Source organism: Engraulis encrasicolus, chromosome 24, assembly GCF_034702125.1.
Source record: "Engraulis encrasicolus isolate BLACKSEA-1 chromosome 24, IST_EnEncr_1.0, whole genome shotgun sequence".
Taxonomy (NCBI): domain Eukaryota; kingdom Metazoa; phylum Chordata; class Actinopteri; order Clupeiformes; family Engraulidae; genus Engraulis; species Engraulis encrasicolus.
The window spans coordinates 39,220,142-39,241,084 of NC_085880.1; the positions used below are offsets into that span (position 1 = coordinate 39,220,142).

At 44.4% G+C, this 20,943-nt stretch overlaps 1 protein-coding gene across 1 annotated transcript in view; it reads right to left on the reverse strand.

Annotated features, from left to right (window-relative positions):
• The window catches only part of rasgrp3 (RAS guanyl releasing protein 3 (calcium and DAG-regulated)), a 95,821-nt gene that overhangs the window by 22,522 nt on the left and 52,356 nt on the right, over positions 1-20,943 (reverse strand). Inside the window, exons 5-12 of the mRNA XM_063191958.1 lie at positions 18,781-18,912; positions 14,255-14,402; positions 11,812-11,985; positions 6,416-6,532; positions 2,541-2,816; positions 1,654-1,734; positions 1,091-1,204; positions 17-132 (exon numbers count right to left, since the gene is read on the reverse strand). Of these exons, the coding sequence (XP_063048028.1) occupies positions 17-132; positions 1,091-1,204; positions 1,654-1,734; positions 2,541-2,816; positions 6,416-6,532; positions 11,812-11,985; positions 14,255-14,402; positions 18,781-18,912 (1,158 nt within the window). The remainder of the gene's footprint in view (positions 1-16; positions 133-1,090; positions 1,205-1,653; positions 1,735-2,540; positions 2,817-6,415; positions 6,533-11,811; positions 11,986-14,254; positions 14,403-18,780; positions 18,913-20,943) is intronic.

The following is a 20,943-nucleotide window of genomic DNA, read 5'->3' on the forward strand; positions in this document are numbered from 1 at the left end:
TGTGAAGTGAACTTACTGGTCTTTGTCCAAGACACAGAATGAATCCAGGAAGGGGAAATTGGCGGCAATGCTCTCAAAGTCCTCCTGGGATATGTAGCCGTCGTGGTCATGGTCGTAGTTTCTAAAGACAGACTTCCATGACAAAAAGAAAGGAAAGGTTAACAACAACAAAACCAACAATTTACCGTCAACGACATTGAATAATCTATTTAAACATAGGTGCCTGACATTGAATCACATTGAAGAACTATGACACATTAATCAGTCTTTGTTTTTTGCCCAAAAGACAGACTTTCATGACAAAATGAAAGGAAGGGTTAACAGCAAAAAAAAAAAACTGTTTACCGTCAGCGACATTGAATAATCTATTTAAACATAGGTGCCTGACATTGAGCCACATTGAAGAACTATGACACATTAATCAGTCTTTGTTTTTGTCCCAAAATGACGACACCTCAAAAATTCCATTAGCATTCATGCAAGCGTATGAAAACAAAGGCTCTGTGATCCACAATAGCGTAGCAAATCCTGATCATAACAATACCAAAACCACACCCTGATTTACAGACAAAAATAACCTGGAAATGTACTGTAGATGTAGACATGCTGACAGCAACATTCACATGAAGGTACGGACAACATTCCTGTTGTGTTAGTCCTGTCACTTTAACCCTTTATTGTCTGCCATGGGGGCACATTGACCCAAGGGCAGAGAAATATGGGTGGGGGGTTTGGGCAAACAGGGTATTTGGCCCTGTGCCCTAGGCCCTTCCTATTGATGGTGGGAGTCCTTTTTTTTTGGGGGGGGGGGTGTCCTATCAGTCATGTGTCTTCCCTATTCAGCGTAAGGTTTATAAGTTATACTAGTAGCTATACTCAATTGGGGCTCTACAGCCCCCTTGGGGGCGTTAGGGAACGCTAGGGAGGTGTTAAGAGGTTGACAGCTAAGGGGGGCAGGGGTTGCACAGTTGCAAATGTGGGGCAATAGTCTGTTTTACTTTTTCAATACTAAGGGGACATTGACAGGCTTATGATGAGGTCCAGGGGGCGTTCATTCAAAAAAGAACCACTGATCTACATGTATACTTACATCCACCACTTTCCTGATGTGTTTGTTGACTACCGAGGGGTCCGGTTTGGTGGTGACCCCCGAGGCCCAGTCCAGAGGAGCGAGGGGCTTGTTGGGGGTGGTGGGAGAAGTGGGCTACGTGGAGGGGGGGAGGGACACACAAACAGTCAATGAATTTGTTGCTGACTGACATGTAAAACATAATCATTGCAAATGCCACAAATAGAACATCAGACATGTGAAATATACAAGACACCAATATCTTTCATGTTAAAAAGTGGTTAAATAAAAAAGCATACATCGACTTAGAGCTGGTGCTAGCCCAACGGAAGACACTGCAAAAATCTTTTAAGAAAAACTTTTATTTAAAAAAAAATTGGGCACACTTCCGCCACAATTGACCTGAGACAGGCTTGCCATCGGGCTCATCTGCACAAAGCGCAGGCCTACGAAGCTCACTATAGCTTCTCTTTCAAAACCTACTCGGTGACACCAAAACAAAGCAAACTCTTTTACATAGTACGTTCAGAAGAGTGTAACAAGTGGGCAAATGGTAAGGAATCGGATGTATTGAGGACACTTACTAGTGATTTGGGGTTACGTGGCTCTCTCACCAGCGAGAGTTCATAAATCTCATCCTCAGTGTAATAGATATCTAGTGACAGCTGAAAGAGAGGAGGACAGTATGGTTAAAGGAGAAGATACGAGATGAGTATTTTTGTTGTGTCGATCTAAGCTTGGCTTCTTCTTTCAGGTAAGATTTGTTTCCTTGTATCATCTGCGCATGCTGTGTGTGTGTGTGTGTGTGTGTGTGTGTGTGTGTGTGTGTGTGTGTGTGTGTGTGTGTGTGTGTGTGTGTGTGTGTGTGTGTGTGTGTGTGTGCGTGTGCGTGCGTGCGTGTGCGTGTGTGTGTGTACACATCCCTCACTGTGAGAAGGTTTATGATGTCTGTGTGTGCATGTGTGCGTGTGCATGTGCTTGTGCATGTGTGTGTGTGTCAGTGCGCATATGTGTGTGTGCGTGTGTATGTGTGTGTACACATCCCTCACTGTGAGAAGGTTTATGACGTCTGTGTGTGTGTGTGTGCTTGTGCTTGTGCTTGTGCGTGTGTGTGTGTCAGTGCGTATGTGTGTGTGTGTGTGTGTGTGTGTGCGTGTGTATGTGTGTGTGCACATCCCTCACTGTGAGAAGGTTTATGACGTCTGTGTGTGTGTGTGTGTGTGTGTGTGTGTGTGTGTGTGTGTGTGTGTGTGTGTGTGTGTGTGTGTGTGTGTGTGTGTGTGTGTGTGTGTGTGTGTGTGTGTCAGTGCGCGTGTGTGTGTGTGCGTGTGTATGTGTACACATCCCTCACTGTGAGAAGGTTTATGACGTGTGTGTGTGTGTGTGTGTGTGTGTGTGTGTGTGTGTGTGTGTGTGTGTGTGTGTGTGTGTGTGTATGTGCGTGCGCACGAGCATGTGTGTGTATGTATACCGTGAGCAGGTGTATGAGGTCCATGTTGGGTTCCACCTGGGCCTGCGAGCTCTGCAGCGCCACCAGCTCGCTGAAGGTCACGTAGAGCTGCTGCATCTTCACCATGTTGACCTTGGTGCCCTCCACAAGGTCGGGGAAGACCACGTGCACGGCGATCAGGTCCTTGAGGTGCACCCCCAGGATGGGGATCTTGAAGCCCTCGCATTCGTTAAACGCCTTGCGGTACGCGCAGTAGTTACCGTTCGAGGACACCAGCTCCGTCATCTCGTTCCAAATCTGGAAGAGACGCGATGGACATGAGCAGAGGTGTCAAAATAAAAGTAAACTCGTGGTGTAAGTACAACACAAGCATATGATATTACATAGCTGTTAATCCATTGTACCTAATGAGGTAGATAGACTGTGCTGTTACTGAAAAACTCTAACAAGAATCCACCAAAAATCAATGAGCCAATTCAATTAGCCCTGAAGAAGGCTATCCATGGTGTCCATGTAACTTATTAATAAAGGACTTTTAATACAGTCTTCAGAGTGCCTCGGACCCTCTCTCTGTACAAGTTTGCAACTTTGGATACCGATGAGCACCTGAAGGTTTTCACTTTATTACCCCACAGACGCACTCATCTATTCTCTCTTTCCTTAATCAATGAGCCAGTTATAAATGTCAGATAGTTAATCACAAAGCTCCAGAAAGAAGAACCATTTGCGGATCGCGCAGTAGTTCCTGTTCCAGGACACCAGCTCTGTCATCTCGTTCCAAATCTGGAAGAGACATGACGGACATGATCGAGTCTGTGTCTGCCCAGTGCCCTAGTTATGTTTACAACTTAAAAATAGCCATGTTTAAATAAGAGGCTTTTTATTTATTTTTTTGGATGAGAAGAGTGCCTTGGACTCCATCCTTTTTGATAACACTTTATTTTTCCCCACACCAAAGAGCACTTTCAAGATCTTTTTCTACTATTCCCGAGCACTTTTGAGTTTTCCTTCACTTTATGGGCATGAGTGAGAGCGAGTGAATTAAAGGTGTTTTTTTAGTAGCAGACGTCAGGGTGGTGCAACCACAGCTGATACCACAGTTGTATGGACTAAATGCCAACATGCTGGCTAGAAAATGCCATCACTGTACTACAGATGTTAAAGGGACACTGTGCAGGAAATGGTCAAAAAAGGTATCAAAATGGCGGACCATGGAGAAGATCCCCCTTTTCATGTATGTGCAATTTTTCCAGTCATAATTAATACTTGGAATTTGATGGTGGTGGTAAGTATTCATGAAAAAGGTAACATTAGTGAATGGGCAGCATGAATTCTGGAAATAAATAACTAAAAATCTCACACAGTGTCCCTTTAAAGTCAATCTGTTCGAACCTACTGCTCCCCCTTTACACGGCTCCACTCTGGGTCAGATACAAAAAGGAGAGCCTGCTCAAGCTGAAAGTAGCTTAGAATGACTGTCTTAGGATTCTCCTGAAGAAACCAAGGAGTACCAGGGCAAGCCAGCTGTTCTGCAGGCTGGGTTTAACTACTTTTATGGCTTTGGTGAGAAATCTCACTTTTAAGTTTATGAATAGGCTGGACCGATCCACAAATGAGCTTATTGCTCAGATAGTAGATCCAAGTCGTAGCTCTGTGAGGTACATGTCTAAAATATGGGAACATTGGTATATGTGCCTTCACTAGCTTTCTTTTTCTTTTTCTTTTTTTATTGCTGTATAAAGTGTGTGTATATAAATGTGTGATGTATTTCTTACTGATCTGTGTATTGTGGGCCTTGTGGCTTGAGCCTGTAATAAAGTGTGTATATATATAATATATATAAATGTCTTTTGTTTTGTTAACACTGGATTATATAAGAAGCCTGTCTATTGACTAGGCTACTGCTACCCTTTCTAAGAACTCCCTGCTGTCTGTTCTGTTCCATGACTGCCGATTATTCTTCTGTCCTGTCAGTGTGCAATGTAAAGCATCTCCATCTCCACAGCACGTTGCCTTGCCGTGCCGTCACAATGCCACTGCTATCTAATCAAGGCCCCCCTGGGGGGACGACAAATCCGTCATGTGAGTTTCCCTCAAGCACTTCCTCCCGTGACCCCGCTGCTGAATGTGGCAGCCACACACACACACACACACACACACACACACACACACACACACACACACACACACACACACACACACACACACACACACACACACACACACAGACGGCCGCTTGTGGGCCCCCGGGCCACCAAAGGGTCTCGGCGTGTTGACAACTTTGTTTATACTACAGTGGTGACAATAGTTCCCAATGAAAGTGTGTGTTGGGGTGTTAAGCAAAAGTTCATGTAGAAAATAAAAGGCATGTAAAGTGGTTAAGGGCTTGTAAAATGTGAGAAAACATTGCATTTTCCTATGTGTTTGCATTGCCTAGTTTAACAGTATAGCCATATTAAGCAAATTCTATGGAACCAAACAAAACGAATGTGCAAAACGGCTATTTACATAATTCCGTCCAGTGATCACTTGTGGCTTGATGCTAATGGTTCTATCCACTTCCAGTGATTATGCTAAGCTATGCTAATAATTCTAATACTAATAAACTAATTAGTATGTATAGTATAGTATAGTAGAGTAGAGTAGAGTATAGTATTGGTTAACTTGGTTACGTCGGGCGAGAGGTGGGAGTGGGTATAGAATAGTGTACTGTAGTATAGTCTAGTAGGTTACCTTGGTAACATCGGGGAGAGGTGGGAGTGGGTATAGAATAGTGTAATGTAGTATAGTCTAGTACAGTGGTTGTCAAACTTTTTGTGTGAAGTACCACCTGAGAAAATATTGAGCTCTCCCTGTACCACCTTGACAACCACAATTAGAATATCACAGTAAAGGCCTTCCCTATTCACTTTTGCCAGTCAATACACAGTCACATTCAGTGCAAGTTTGTTTTTTAATTTCTTGCTTGCCTAGTATTATTCTGCATTATGTTTTCAGATTCAACAGCAACAACTTGATCAGCCGTCAAATCAATGCACTCAAAAAATAATTCTTCCAAGTACCACCAGAGATGTCTCAAGTACCTCCAGTGGTACACGTACCACAGTTTGAGGACCCCTGGTCTAGTAGGTTACCTTGGTAACATCGGGCGAGAGGTGGGAGTGGGTATAGAATAGTGTACTGTAGTATAGTCTAGTAGTATTGGTTACCTTGGTAACGTCGGGTGAGAGGTGGGAGTGGGTATAGAATAGTGTAATGTAGTATAGTTTAGTACAGGGGTCCCCAACCTTTCTGGGTCTGAGGGCTACGGAGGGCTACCAAGGGCTACTGAGAGCTACCCGAGGGCTACTTGTTTGTTCAAAATCCTCTACTCATGTCTTGACATCATTCCCAAATCACACTATGATTGAAGGATAATTTTCTTATAGGTTATTTAGAAATAATCTCATATTTAAATTAAGAAAAACATTAACTGTGACTAAAATCTTGCAGTCGTCACTGTTAACTAATATTTGATGGGCACATCAGAAGCTCCTGGAGGGCTACCTGGCGCCTGCGGGCACCACGTTGGTGATGCCTGGTCTAGTAGTATTGGTTACCTTGGTTACGTCGGGCGAGAGGTGGGAGTGGGTATAGAATAGTGTAATGTAGTACAGTATAATAGGTTACCTTGGTAACGTCAGGTGAGAGGTGGGAGTGGGTATAGAATAGTGTACTGTAGAGTACAGTAGGTTACCTTGGTAACGTCGGGCGAGAGGTGGGAGTGGGTATAGAATAGTGTACTGTAGTGTAATGTAGTATAGTATAGTAGGTTACCTTGGTAACGTCAGGCGAGAGGTGGGAGTGGGTATAGAATAGTGTACTGTAGTGTAATGTAGTATAGTATAATAGGTTACCTTGGTAACGTCAGGTGAGAGGTGGGAGTGGGTTTCCTTCAGGCGACATATGGAACTGTGGCTCAGGCCTCCCACCACGGCCATCAGGGTGTTGAAGTTCTGCAGCTGAAGGAGTTTCTAACGGGTGGAATGGGGAGGAATAGACAGATCATAGGGAGATAAGGAAAGAACATTTGCATTTAGGTGGAACAGGAGCTCATTGGTGGATAGTTAAACCCAGCGGTTCTCAACCTTTTTTTGACTCCGGATCACACATTTCTGGGGACCCCATACACATGGGTTTTTTTGTGTGTTTTTGCGACCTAAAAAAACTCACACTAATATTAACTAGTTATTTGTCCACAATTGATTATTTATCAGAATTCATTTTTTCCACACCTAGACATTTTAGGCGACCCCATTTGAATTCCAGACGACCCCACAAGGGGTCCTGACACCAATGTTCTAAATTCCGCCAGCGGGTCCATCTGCAATAAGAGGAGCTATGAAATGAGATGAATACACTAAATAACGGATGAATGATGAATAAATGAAAACATTGTATAATCACACGAGTTTGGAGATAAAGGGCACAATCTCTACGGCAGCCAGAAATGAAGGGAACGCGGTATGGGCCAAGGCCAACTCATGAAAATGGTTACATCTCAGAAAAAAAGATGAAAAGATACAAAAGTGTTAACAGCTCCAGATGTTGAACTGAACTACAAACACCACCATATGGCTCCTCATCTGGCCTAAAAGACCACAAACATCTGCTGGCACAGTCAGAGCTGATGGGCTGCATTCATTCACATCGCTGCACACACACACAAATAGAAATGCAGTCGGGGGGGCGCTGTGGCGCAGCGCGCTAAGCCCCCCACATTTGGGTTCACATTGCCCACAGGGACCCCGGTTCGAGTAAGGCTGGGGTCATTTCCCGGTCCTGACCCATCTCTCTCTCTCTCCCCCAATCATTTCCTGTCTACTCTCACACTGTCCTATAATAAGAAAGACCAAAAAGCCCCATTGCAAAAACAATAAATAAATAAAAATAAAATAAAAAATGCAACACTTTATTTAATTCAACACTTTGTGAGTACTCTGGGACCAAACACAATCTAGAACTGTAGTCTCCACATGGCGGCCCGTGGGTCAGATCCGGCCTGGATATGGCAAACATTTGGCCCATCATGAGGTTGGAACAAATGGGAAAAATATACGTGTGCTATCTGTGGCCATACGGTCTGTCAATATGTTAGGCCCTCAGCCTCATTTGTGCTACATAATTTGGCCCTTGGGGAAAAAAATAGAGACCATTGCTCCATAAGATATTAAATCGATTCTTTTTTTTTACTGCATTTTTTTACTGAGTGATCACTGCTACTTTGAATCATTGTCTATTTTGTCCTTCATGTTCTCTCCTCAGTGTGGATATAATAGACGTTAGCAGGATCGTAGCCACACGCGGCAAGCCAGCAGGTTCAGTTCTTTACACCAGTGATGCAACCTTTTTCTTCTGGACCCATATTTTTACCATTGTAAGCTTTGGTGACCCAACCACGCGAGCGCCCACACGAGAGGGAGTCACATGATATTCTATTTCCATCGAAAACTCATTAGTTATCATTTTATTCCTCAGTTTGTTTTCAGTCAAATATAGAATAAATGTTTAATGTATCCATTACATTGTGTTACTTCTATGCATATATTAGTTTAATTGCTTTGTCATTTATTCAACGTGGGTTGTATTATATGGTATTAAAGTTAAACCCCTTAAAATCAAGAGGGTTTCGCGACCCATTGTGGATCTTTGGCGACCCATAGGTGGGGTCCCGACCCATAGGTTGGGAACCACTGCTTTACACAACTATTCATCAGAGGGAAGAGATGTTAGTGGATGATCACATAAGCAAAACAACGGCCCCAAGCCCCTACCAAATACACAGCCTACACACAAACACACGTATGCGCAGCCACACACACATGCACACACACGTACGTATGCGCGGCCACACACACACACACGCACGCACGCACGCGTGCACACACACACACACGCGCACACACGCTCTCTCTCTCTCTCTCTCTCTCTCTCTCTCTCTCTCTCTCTCTCTCTCTCTCTCTCTCTCTCTCTCTCTCTTTCTCTCTGTCTTTCTCTCTGTACACAAACATGTGCATAAACGTAGGCTCACAAACAGACAGCATACTATAGGCATGCACACAGTACACACTCTTAAACACACATAGTCCACATAACACAATGCGCTGCTGGCACATACAATATACTGTATGTATTTTCCCTCGCAGTGGCTGCTTTGCTTTCCACGAACATCCACATACATCTCCTTGGGTGGTGTAATGGCCCTGCTCCCCGGCCGAGACCAGCCGAGCCGAGCCGAGGCGTATGAACTTTCAGGCATTGTGTCTGCTGCGTGCTCGCTCTGTCTCTACTTTGCCAAAGGGCTGGACTGGTTGTCTGGCACACAGGGCATTTTCCCGGCGGGCCGACCATCATCCGGAGCCGATGCTTTTGTTTGTGTTTGTTTGTTTGTTTGTTTCAAATGTTCCCTTTGAGACCTGTTGTAGTAGTATGGGGGTGGGTGTCAGGTGCTTCAGAGCCACACACACACACACACACACACACACACACACACACACACACACACACACACACACACACACACACACACACACACACACACACACACACACACACACACACACACACACACAGAGAGGTCTGGTAGGAAACAGACTAGTAGGGATCAGAGGCTGGTCTATGCCAAAAAATGCCTGAGCCAGACCCTGCCATGGCCTAACGGGATTACTACGCAGGTGACCCAGGTTACCCAGGTAATTTGCCAATACCCCCCCCCCCCCATCTCTCTCTCCGCACACTCACTTCCTGTCGCCTCTCATACTGTCCTATAGAAATAAAGGCAAAAAACGCCCTTACATAAAAATCCATATTTTAAAAAAATGCCTGAGTCAGTTTGTGGTCCCAGTCCAGCCCATGCTCTGCCCCATCACCATATCAAAAGGCCTGTAAAATGTCATGGCGCGTTTAAGACCTCCTTGTTCTCTCTGCTGAGCGCTGAGAGGAGAGATGGACTGGAGCTATTTAGAGGGGAGTGAGTAAGTGCTACCCACCCCGCTACCTTGTTTTGCATAATCAAGGATGCACTCTCTCTGTCTCTCTCTAGCAGTGAAAAACTGCACAAAGTGCATCCAAATGTACAAGTACTAGGTAGGTGCGTAGGTGCGTAGGTATCCTCTTGGGTAAGGGTTCTGTTTTGTTGGAATAATTTGAATACATTTCATTTGGTGTGCATTTTAAAGCACCCCATATTAACAACAATAAATGTTGTTTTGTTTACATATCTATATAAGCATGTATGTATGTATGTATGTATGTATGTATGTATGTATGTATGTATGTATGTATGTATGTATGTATGTATGCATGCATGCATGCATGCATGTATGTATGTATGTATGTATGTATGTATGTATGTATGTATGTATGTATGTATGTATGTATGTATGTATGTATGTATGTATGTATGTATGTATGTATGTGCATATGTACGTATGTATGTATGTATGTATGTATGTATGTATGTATGTAGCCTACTGTATGTATGTAGGCCTACACGTATGTGTGTGTGTGTGTGTGTGTGTGCGTGCGTGCGTGCGTGCGTGCGTGCGTATGTCGGTGGGCGGGTGGCTGGGTAGCAAGCATTTTGGCCCTTAATAATCTTTGTTGCACGTTAAGTGGGATGTGGGAGGGGGTCAAGCACTGATGTCCCTTTACCTCTAATGCACTTTACTAAATCTGCTACTACTAATAATAATACTGCGGTAGAGTTATACTCCAAACACATTTGTGTTGCCTTTTTGACAATGACAATAAACTTGAATCTTGAATCTCTTGAATCTTGCCATGCATATACTGCTATTTCAACACAAGATGACTGGTAGCTCAAAAAGTCGCAGTGTCTTCTCAAGTATGTTGGGTGCTCTTGGATGAAGGGAGTCAGTCCAATTCAGCAACAAAAAAAAACCGGATAATCCAGGCAAGTTAAATGAGGAAGTGAATTAAAAAGCCTTTATTATCTTATGGATGAAGCATGATTAAAAGAGCCAACACGTTTCGACCGTACTGGTCTTTATCAGGGCTTGGCCTCATATGTTTGAAGGAGGTCAAGGGGAGGACGGAACTATATAGGGGGGTGCTCGAGACCTCTGTGAGACAAGATTTGGTTAATGTGTGCTGCTCTGAACTGCTTTCGAGCAGAAAATATTTCTCTACTCTGCCCCTGATCTGGGACAAAGACATCCAAAGAAGCAAGCAGTGCCTCCCTAAATTCTTGCCTGTGACCCAGTTTAGCTGAGCTAGGGCTGGCTGGCTAACTTGGCCTTCATGTGGCCCTGAGTGCGTCTTAATATGTGACCTTGCCTCCTCCACTTGCGCTTGTCTCCTCGCCCCGCCTCCTGGCCCCTCCTCCGTGGAGAAAACGATAAAGTTTCCCAGCTGTCATTCACCATAACAATTGCAAACGAGAAAAAGACTCTAGAATTGAGCTTTTGCAAGATATTGAAATATAATGCTGTTGTCAGTGATGTCATCATGACGAGAAGCGAGTGGAGGAGGGAAGTGGAGGAGGCAAGGTCGCATATTAAGATGCACTCCCTATGTAGCAGCAGCTGGTGTGTGGTAGCCAGGCCGTGCCCTCCTAGCGATGCAACAGCTTCAGCGTTGCTACCAGTCAGGTCAAGAGCAATGCAGCCTACCTTCTGAGTTCCTGCAAATACGGGAACTCCTCCCACTTTGTTGGGGAGCAAACAATCATTAGCAAACCAAGGGAGGCCAATGGGGAAATGCTGTTTGGGAAATGTTAATTGCTATGCTCTTAGTTGATGATAATCAGGCTAGGTGTGTGGCACAGCTGAGAAGAGTGACGAATACAACAGTTTTCTCACTAAACGCTTATTACATTTAGCACAAACCTGCAGGGCTGTTTGTCAAGTGTCAGGTGGAGTCCCGGGCCAAAAAAAGACTGAGAAACACTGCTTTACCCCTCATGTTCAGAGGAGTAGATGTGTGCACATCCCACCCGATGGGCCAGGTGCAGAACAATAAAAGCAGTAATCCAAGTGAAAAAAACAGAATAAAGTCCGCAACACTGCTTGTCTTCTGTGATCATTTAATAGAGTGCAACGTTTCGACCTTCAGGTCTTCATCAGGCAAAAGTCTGATGGAGACCTGAAGGTCGAAACGTTGTGCTCTATTAAATAATCACAGAAGACAAGCAGTGTTGCGGACTTTGTTCTTTTTTTCACTTGGATTACCTCACGTTGCCAGAAAATATTGCTAATGCTTAAGTTATTATGTCCATTGCGAGTTACGTTACCTGTGCCACGTTGATGTATTTGGTGATGACCTCGGCGCGTAGCTGCGGCGTCAGCTTGCTGAGCACCATGAGCTGCACCCACTGGGAGACGCCGTTGAAGAGGGCGATGGAGCGCTCCAGAGTCGGGTTGTCCACCAGGCAGCCGTGGATCACGTAGCTCTGGTAGTCTGTGAACTGATTACAATACATTACGTTACATTACAGGATGGGTACATCACATTACATTACATTATTTGTACAGTACATTACATTATATTACATTACATTATGGGTACATCACACATTACATTACATTACATTATGGGTACATCACATCACACATTACATTACATTACATTACATTATGGGTAGGCCTACATCACACTATGGGTACATTGCATTACATCAGATTACACTACACTCAGCTGACGCGTTTATCCAAAGGGAGTTACAGTTATTTACAGTGTTACAATCCCTGGAGCAGTGTGGGGTTAGATGCCTTGCTCAAGGAGCATGTCTGCCATAGTGTATATGGCAGTGAAAGGATGGGATATGAACCTGCAACCCCATACAGTATGCATGCTGTTGCACCAGTGTTAACTACCAGTACTACACTACTATGACATAACACAGGGCCTTTAGTAATGCACTACCACTTGGTCATTGCCATTTAATTCTGGTAACAGCAAATTCAGAACACTGTGTCTTAACTGTGACTAAGTTATCGATACTGCAATTTGGCACATTTCTGCAATTAGCCTATATTGATTTTCCCCCATTTGGATAACTGGGGCCTGTGGTGGCCCCCTGGAAGGTGGGAGCCCTAGACTGCAGCCATATCTAGCCTGTGGGGGCCCCCTGGCAGGTGGGAGCCCTAGGCTACATTTGACCCTGGCCTGGCCCCCACTCCCTCTACCCCTCGACCCCCCCTTTACATGGAAACACATACATGCCAGCAGGACACCGTGGGAAATTAGCCTTCTGCTGGAAACTTTGATCTGTGTGTGTGCGTGTGTGTGTGCGTGTGCGTGTGCGTGTGCGTGTGCGTGTGCGTGTGTGTGTGCTTGTGCGTGTGCGTGTGCGTGTGCGTGTGCGTGTGCGTGTGTGTGTGTGTGTGTGTCTGTGCAGGTGCGTCTTTGAGTGTGCACTTTCATGACTACACTTTCAAGTCATCTGATAAGACCTTTTTTCCATCCTAGCCTCCTAGCCTTCACCTCTTGTTTGGTTATTTTGGTGCCCCAGTCTATTGCCATGCATCTGTTTTTGGACCACGCTGTGGGTTCTCTTCTCTAGCTGGCAGCGATAAGATAGATGAGAAAGGTCCTCCTGCGTGCATGCCTGAAATAGCCAGGCTGACCTGATGGTTGTGAATTTTAAGAAGCTTTCAAGAAAGCCTTTTTTTAATCGTGAGGAGCTCAGCTCGCACCTTGCATTATGTTTCTGTGATGTCTTGAGTTCTTAAAGGGACACTGTGCAGGAAATGGTCAAAAAAGGTACTGCAACTATGCTGCTCATTGAAACTGGGCTGCATATTGCCAAATTTGATCTTTACATGAAAGTTTAATAAGTAATAAACATCTATTTTCTAGTATGGTCCAAGTAGAGTCATTGTTGCCAGATGGAAAATGTGTGAACTTTCATTCGGATCTTTCGTTCGTACTTTTTATATCGCTTTTTGGGGGCTTTTGGGAGGAAATTGTCGTACGACGAACCAAATGATTGTTCCAAGGCACCTAACTGAGTTGAATGAAAACTCATCATGTGGTTTCGATTGTACAGAGGACAAAATGACGGTACAAATGTGACAGTTATCGTAGATCTGGCAACACTGGACAGGGGGGAGGGATGAGACTCACTGATATCCTGACAATATATTAATGTTCGAAAAATAAAAAAGATCACATCGAGATTCACTCTTCAATCCTGCGTATTGACTTGTACTCCAGGAAGGTGAGGTGTTCGGCCAGACGTAACCACCCTGCAGGGCTTGACACTGGCACCTGCCAACCGGCAAAATGCTGGTAAAACTTAGCTGTGGCTGGTAACAATTTTAGCATCACTAGCCAATTTGGCAGGTAGCTTGTTCTATGGTATGACATACCAGAATAGTGTATATTCTGCACTTTTCCCCTTATATATCAATTGTTTGTAGGCCTATATAAGTTCAACAAAAAGCTCAGTTTCTCAGTTTCTATTTGTTTGTTTTATTTCCATGTAGAAACCCATGCACTCATCTTATTACTTTAAGCACCTCAATTTCAGAGGTTAGATGTACAATGTCAAAAAATATGGCTAGTAGAATTGCTGGATGGCTAGTGACTCGGGAAAACCACTAGCCACAATGGCCGGCAAGCAAAAAGTTAATGTCAAGCCCTGCCCCCCTGTATGACAGCCCTTTAGTGTAACACTCGTACCAAACACACACACACACACACACACGACACATGCACACACAGTCACTCACTGATATCCTGCGTATGGACTTGTACTCCAGGAAGGTGAGGTGCTCGGCCAGCTCCATGGCCTCCAGGTGGTCGAACAGCAGCGAGGCCTTGCCCTTCTTCGCCTGCTTCTTACGCTGGGTCAGCTTCCTCATCCAGTCGTACGACGGGCTGTGGTGACGAGACGTGAGGTGAGGGAAAGTAAAGTGTGTGTGTGTGTGTGTGTGTGTGTGTGTGTGTGTGTGTGTGTGTGTGTGTGTGTGTGTGTGTGTGTGTGTGTGTGTGTGTGTGTGTGTGTGTGTGTGTGTGTGTGTGTGAGAGAGAGAGAGAGAGAGAGAGAGAGAGAGACAGACAGAGAGAGTGAGAGAGAGAGAGAGAGAGAGAGAGAGAGAGAGAGAGAGAGAGAGAGACAGACAGACAGGTGGGGGGGCAGAGGGAGACAGAGAGAGAGAGAGAGAGAGAGAGAACAAGAATGGGTTGTTACAACACATTGAGTAAAATAACACCATAGCATGATGATATTGCACAATATTTATGCAATATCACATTGCTCGGTTAACTTGTCAAGATCTAGCCTACCGGTAATATTTTTTTTTACATAACTACTATTATATCCCCCCTTCTTCAAATTGAAGGCCAGTTTTAGACAGGGGCCAGGGTGGGCCTTGCCTGGTTAACACCAGACCTAATCATAAGTGTCTTTCAGATCGAAACGATTGTGTAGAACTAAAGGCAGTATGGGAGTTCCCAGGCTAGGGTGGGCCAGGGCCGCTGCAGAATTGTTCTTGGCCCACTTATGGACCCTGCCCCGAGCAGCCAATGATATAGCGTCTCGGCTGTTAATACAATTCATTTCATGAATTTTATGTTCTTCAGATGATGATGAAGCAGGTGTTTTTGAAGGTGTTTTGGGCAACACTGCTTTTAGAAAAAGATGGATATGGCAAAAGTTAAGGCCGAAGAATAAGGTGGGTTGGCCCCCATCAAAACATGTTGGCCCCTCTCTGGCCCCCCTGGTGATTTTGGTCTAAAACCGCCACTGTGTCAAATGTGGTCTGCAGACGATACGTCAGTGGTTCTCAGCCTTTTTTTGTCCTCATCACAAGCCTCCCAACGCCCCCTTGACCTCATCATAAGCCTGACAATGCCCTCCTTAGCATTAAAAAATGAAATGGACTAATGCCCCCAATGGCAACTAACCAACGCCCCCTCTCAGTTGTATCCTTCTCAACGCCCCCTTAGAGCTCCCCAACACCTCCCTGGGGGGCTGTATCGCCCCCGTTGAGAAAAACTACGATACATAATTGGGTCAAGCTTCCTCATTCAGGCATGTGATATGGGCTGGAGGAGGCAGCAGCCTCAACCAGCAGGTGGTTGCTGCAACACGTTGGGTAATACCAATAACACCATATCATGATGATACTGCTCAATAACAGTGCAATATCACATTGCTGTGGTAACTTGGCAAGATCTAGCCAAATCATTTCTCACTGACGCACATGGTTGTTATCACACATTGTGTAATAGCACGAGGATGATACAGTAAAAACTACAACATTACACAATGTCTAGATCTAGCCCAATATCTATGGCAAGATCTGGCCAAATAATTTCTCTCTGACGCACATGGCTGTTATAACACATTATGTAATAGTATGAGGATGATATAATAAAAAACAAAAACTGCAATATTGGTGCACAATGGCAAGATCTAGCCCAATATATGTATTTTTTTCACAACACCATGTGTTTGTTGCATCATGTAAAGATTCAATGGCATGATATTGAGCAATATACGTAACACTTTACTTGACGCTAGTGTCATATGCATGTCATTACAGTGTCATGGCACAGTTATGTACGTGTCATAAACATTATGTCCATTTTACCCAAGGTTGTCTTTGCCATAACCGAATGTCACTTAAGGCCAACAGTCATAAAATGTTTATGACATGGACATAATGTTTATGAATTATCTATGACTGTGTCGTGACACTATTATGACACTGTAATGTCACTGTAATAATGACACTATAATTATGACACCGGCGTCAAGTAAAGTGTTACCCAATATACTATATGACAATATATATGGCTACATTACATTACGTGGAACAATGTTGCAATTGGGCTGCTTGGGATGGCCGTCTAAGGTCAAAAATGGGAATTGGGCATAAGTTTTGTTTTTGTAAATTTATGGCCATAGGAATGAATAGAGTTTGGTTCGAATTGGGCGGGATTTAGTGCCTCAGTCAGAAGGTTTTTGAGAATCGTTTGGAAAGGGAAATGGTCAGCCACATCTGGCTACACTGCATAGGAAAGTTGAAGGGACACTGTCCAGGAAATGGCCAAAAAAGGTACTGCAACTATGCTGCTCATTGAAACTGGGCTGCCTATTGCCAAATTTGATCTTTTCATGAACGTTTTCTGAGTAATAAACAAATATTTTCTAGTATGGCCCAAGTACAGTCATTTTTGCAGCTAAAAATGTCTATTTCTGGAAATTCAAAATGGCGGAAAATGTATGAAAAGTGCAATTTTTCCAGTCATAATGAATACTTAGAATTTGATGGTGGTGGTAAGTATTCATGAAATAGGTAACATTAGTGAATAGGCAGCATGAATTCTGGAAATAAACGACTAAAAATCTTACACAGTGCACCTTAAAAGCGGCCTCTCTTCACACTACTAGGGAACATAACTAGGGAGATAGTAGAGCAAGAGTAGGGACAATACATTACATTACACTTTGCTGATGCTTTTATCCAAAATGACTCACAGTTTTGTACAGGGTATCGGTTACAGTCCCTGGAGAAATGTGGGGTTAGGTGCCTTGCTCAAGGGCACCTCAGACAGAGGACACCTCAGATTGAGACAGGGAGTGGAGGGGTGGGATTCGAACCTGCAATGCCATCCTCTGATCTAAAGCCCATCCTTAACAACTACTGTAGGCCATGGCTGCCCCAGTTCATGGCATGTCAAATTTCAAGTGTATCATGTCCTGCAAGCATGAAGTAAATAACACGACCGATCAGTAGTGGTGTCAACAATGATCGATTCGTCGATGCAATCCAATGCAGGGCATGGACGATCCAGAATCGATCTGGCAATTTCCAGAATCGATCCGGCAAGTTTCAATTACTTCCATGTATATTTCGGGAGCAAATGAATGTTAAATTAAATATAACCACTTCAAAACATTGCAAGACTGATACAGACTGATACAGAAAACAGCCAATAATTTGTTGCTCAGTATCTGACTACATTATGACTGATTAAACATGTGCTTTGCTTTTAGTAGAAATGTAATGCCTTGCAATGCATTGTAGAATTGAATCAGATCGGATCGGATCGCATAGAATTGAATCGAATCGAATCGCTACCTCCCGAATCGTGATCGAATCGGATCGTGAGGGCAGTGCCGATCCACACCACTACTAGCTACTCACTTCTATTATGCATCATATTCCAATGTAATGAGTTTTTCACAATACAATACAATACAATACAATACAATACAATACAATACAATACAATACAATACAATACATTACAACCAGACATGCTATGTACAGCCTGCCACACAGACTGTGCCCCTATGGAAACCTCATCAGCCGACTTTGCTTGTGATGCCCTTTGATGACGGATGACACAAATCAATTTCCAGCGGAGTGGTAATCAAAGCCCCCAAATGCTGCAATTAGCATCCGACTATAAATAGGCGCTGAAAGGGCACTTTTGCATAAATGAATGCTCGAACAGACAGGCAACTTTCCCCCAGCCCCTTGTGTCGTCTAGCACAGGGGTTCCCAAACATTGCCACACAATGTTTTTTTTCTTTGCGACCCCTTTCACAACCATCTACCTACGTCTACGTACGTAGGTCTGTGAGTCAGTGCCCCAAAGGGATGTGTAACATAATGACAATAATGGTAGAATCTTCAGAGATGGAGTGGATTTTAATGATATATGTATTTCTTAACTGTTTCTCCAGCAAAACTACCACCGCCCCCCCAGCACCCCTTGGCAGCCCCCCAGGGGTCCCCGGCCCCCACTTTGAAAACCACTGGTCTAGCAGCACACCGACCGATGTGATATCCAGTGTTCAGTAGGCAGGCTCACTGAGCAAGGAGCATCTGGTAAAATGGGTCAACAACACACACACTGACTATACAGATCAGATAGCAGCGAAAAGGGGTGAGAAACAGTGTGTACTGTTTGTTTATCTCAGTGGATAGCTGAAGCTGGAGGTGGAGCTGTGTGTGTGTGTGTGTGTGTGTGTGTGTGTGTGTGTGTGTGTGTGTGTGTGTGTGTGTGTGTGTGTGTGTGTGTGTGTGTGTGTGTGTGTGTGTGTGTGTGTGTGTGTGTGTGTGTGTGTGTGTGTGCATGTGTGCATGTGTGCATGTGTGTACTTACATGGTGGAGATGTCGAAGAGCTATTGTGTGTGTGTGCCTGCCTGCCTGCCTGCCTGCCTGCCTGCCTGCCTGCCTGCCTGCCTGCCTGCCTGCCTGCCTGCCTGCCTGCCTGCCTGTGTGTGTGTGTGCTTACATGGTGGAGATGTCGATGAGCTTGAAGTGGTCTTGGCGTCCCAGCTGTGCGGCCACATCCCTGAACTCCTCAGTCATGCGGATGAGGCCCAGGTCCAGGTTAAACTCAGCAGGAAACTCCACTATCCAGTACCTGGCAACACAGCAGAACATGGATCACTTAGAATAGAACATTGACAATAGAATAATGACAACAGAGTTGAATAGAATAGAATAGAACAGAATATGATACAATAGAATAGAATAGAATAGAGTAGAATAGAATAGAATAGAATAGAATAGAACAGAACAGAATAGAATAGAATCAGGCGTCTGAACTTTTTTCATCACCAGCCAAAACGACTAGTAGATGCTTGTCTTTCTAGCCAAACACACAGTCGCTAATGGGTCAAAGTGACTAGTAGGTTTTCTTTTCTACCATTATTCAATCAGTGTGATTTGAGAACGATGTCAAGACATCGGTGGAGGATTTTGAGCAATACGATACGATACCATGCAATACCATACAATGCATTTCATTTCAATTCCACTATCTGGTATAGGCACAGCAGGGAATATGCTATAGAGAATATGATACAATTGTATATAGCATGTTGGAATAGAATATGAAAATGGGGTGAATTCAGATAAATTGGGCCGCTTTGGGCCATTCGCTTCGATGAAAAAAAGTGTCCCAATTAACCTGAATTCACCATACAAACAGAATATTGCAACTCCATTATCCTTTTCCAGTGAACACAGCAGAGAGACCTCCTTTAGCTCCTACTCTTCTAGCATGCACACATGGGACGACTTTAGCTGGACATGTATTTTCTCTGTTAACCTGCCTCAATACAGTACTACCTACGGTACATGTAGTAGTCTGCCTGACTGTTTGGCTCCAGGCGCTTAGCCTGATTATCTCCGACTTTCAAATCCCTGTTGGAGACTTGGTCTGACCTTGTGCAAAACGATTAACGTTTCCTAAATGGCATGGTTGACCTAAATGGCCACGTCGTCACGGTTTGCGGGGGGGGAAAAAACAAGTATTTTGCGGTTCGCAATGCAAATCAACTTTTCGGTTCGCGAACGCTAATTTCTGTGGTGTGAACACGATGGCCGGTTCGCCATTAGGTGCGAGAATGGGCACCGGCACCCTACCCTTGGAGGATGTGACCTGGCTACCAAGCTCTTACTGTAGCATGACTCCAAGAACATCAGCATAGAGTAGATTGACCATCTCTGTGCCTCTGTCTTGCTGAGTTGCTCTGAGTAACTGATCAGTGCTCTCCCCCATGCTCATGGTGCATACACACCAGACAGTCGCGTTCGCTTGACGTATCCGGGAGCATCGCGAGTCCGAGAGGTTTGCGGACTGTTTTGTTGCTCCCTTTCACACTGCACAGTCAGCGTTCGCGTTCTATCCACGGGCAGCAGCCACTCATTTTCAATGGGAGCCCGCTCTTTGCACACGGACGTCCGCGCAGGAAAATAGACTCGAGTTCTATTTTCAAGGAGCATCGCGGACATGTCCGGTCTACCGCTCGCGGGGCTGGACGTGCGCCGCGCTTATACCGTTCTGTGGTGTGAAAGGGATGATCTGTTTTCATCTGTATTCTAACCGTTTCGGACTGAGACCGGACACCTCCGGACACGTTAATTGGACGTCCCGTGCTTACGGAGTGTAAGCACCATTGTAGCATGCTACACGGATCCATTGACTTTCACTAGCTTAGCGACATATTCCCTCTTTTAACTTGTCTTAAAGCAAGACAACGCTTAACATGAAAAATAAGACACTTTACCACCTTTATAAACCCTGGCCAACGATTTTAACTGTATTAAGCCCCAAAATAGTGGCATACCCCTTTTAAGTCAGAGTCGGACTCTGACTCTATGTCCATGTGTAGGAGCCATATTTGCGTTTTTGTGGAAACATTTCTGGAAGGTGACATAATGCCTGACTTTATACTGTATGTTTAATGTCGGAAGTTCACCAGTTGGAATTTGCATAGTTTAAGTTAAGAAATGCCACACTTGTTTCCTTTGATCATTTACAGTTGTACACATATCAGTGTCATCACCTTCACAGATAGTCTGTCGAGTGCATGCTATGTAATGTTGTGATAAAATAATTTAGTACTGGCTGGTGAGTTATGGTACATGGTGCTACTGTGTGGTGTGC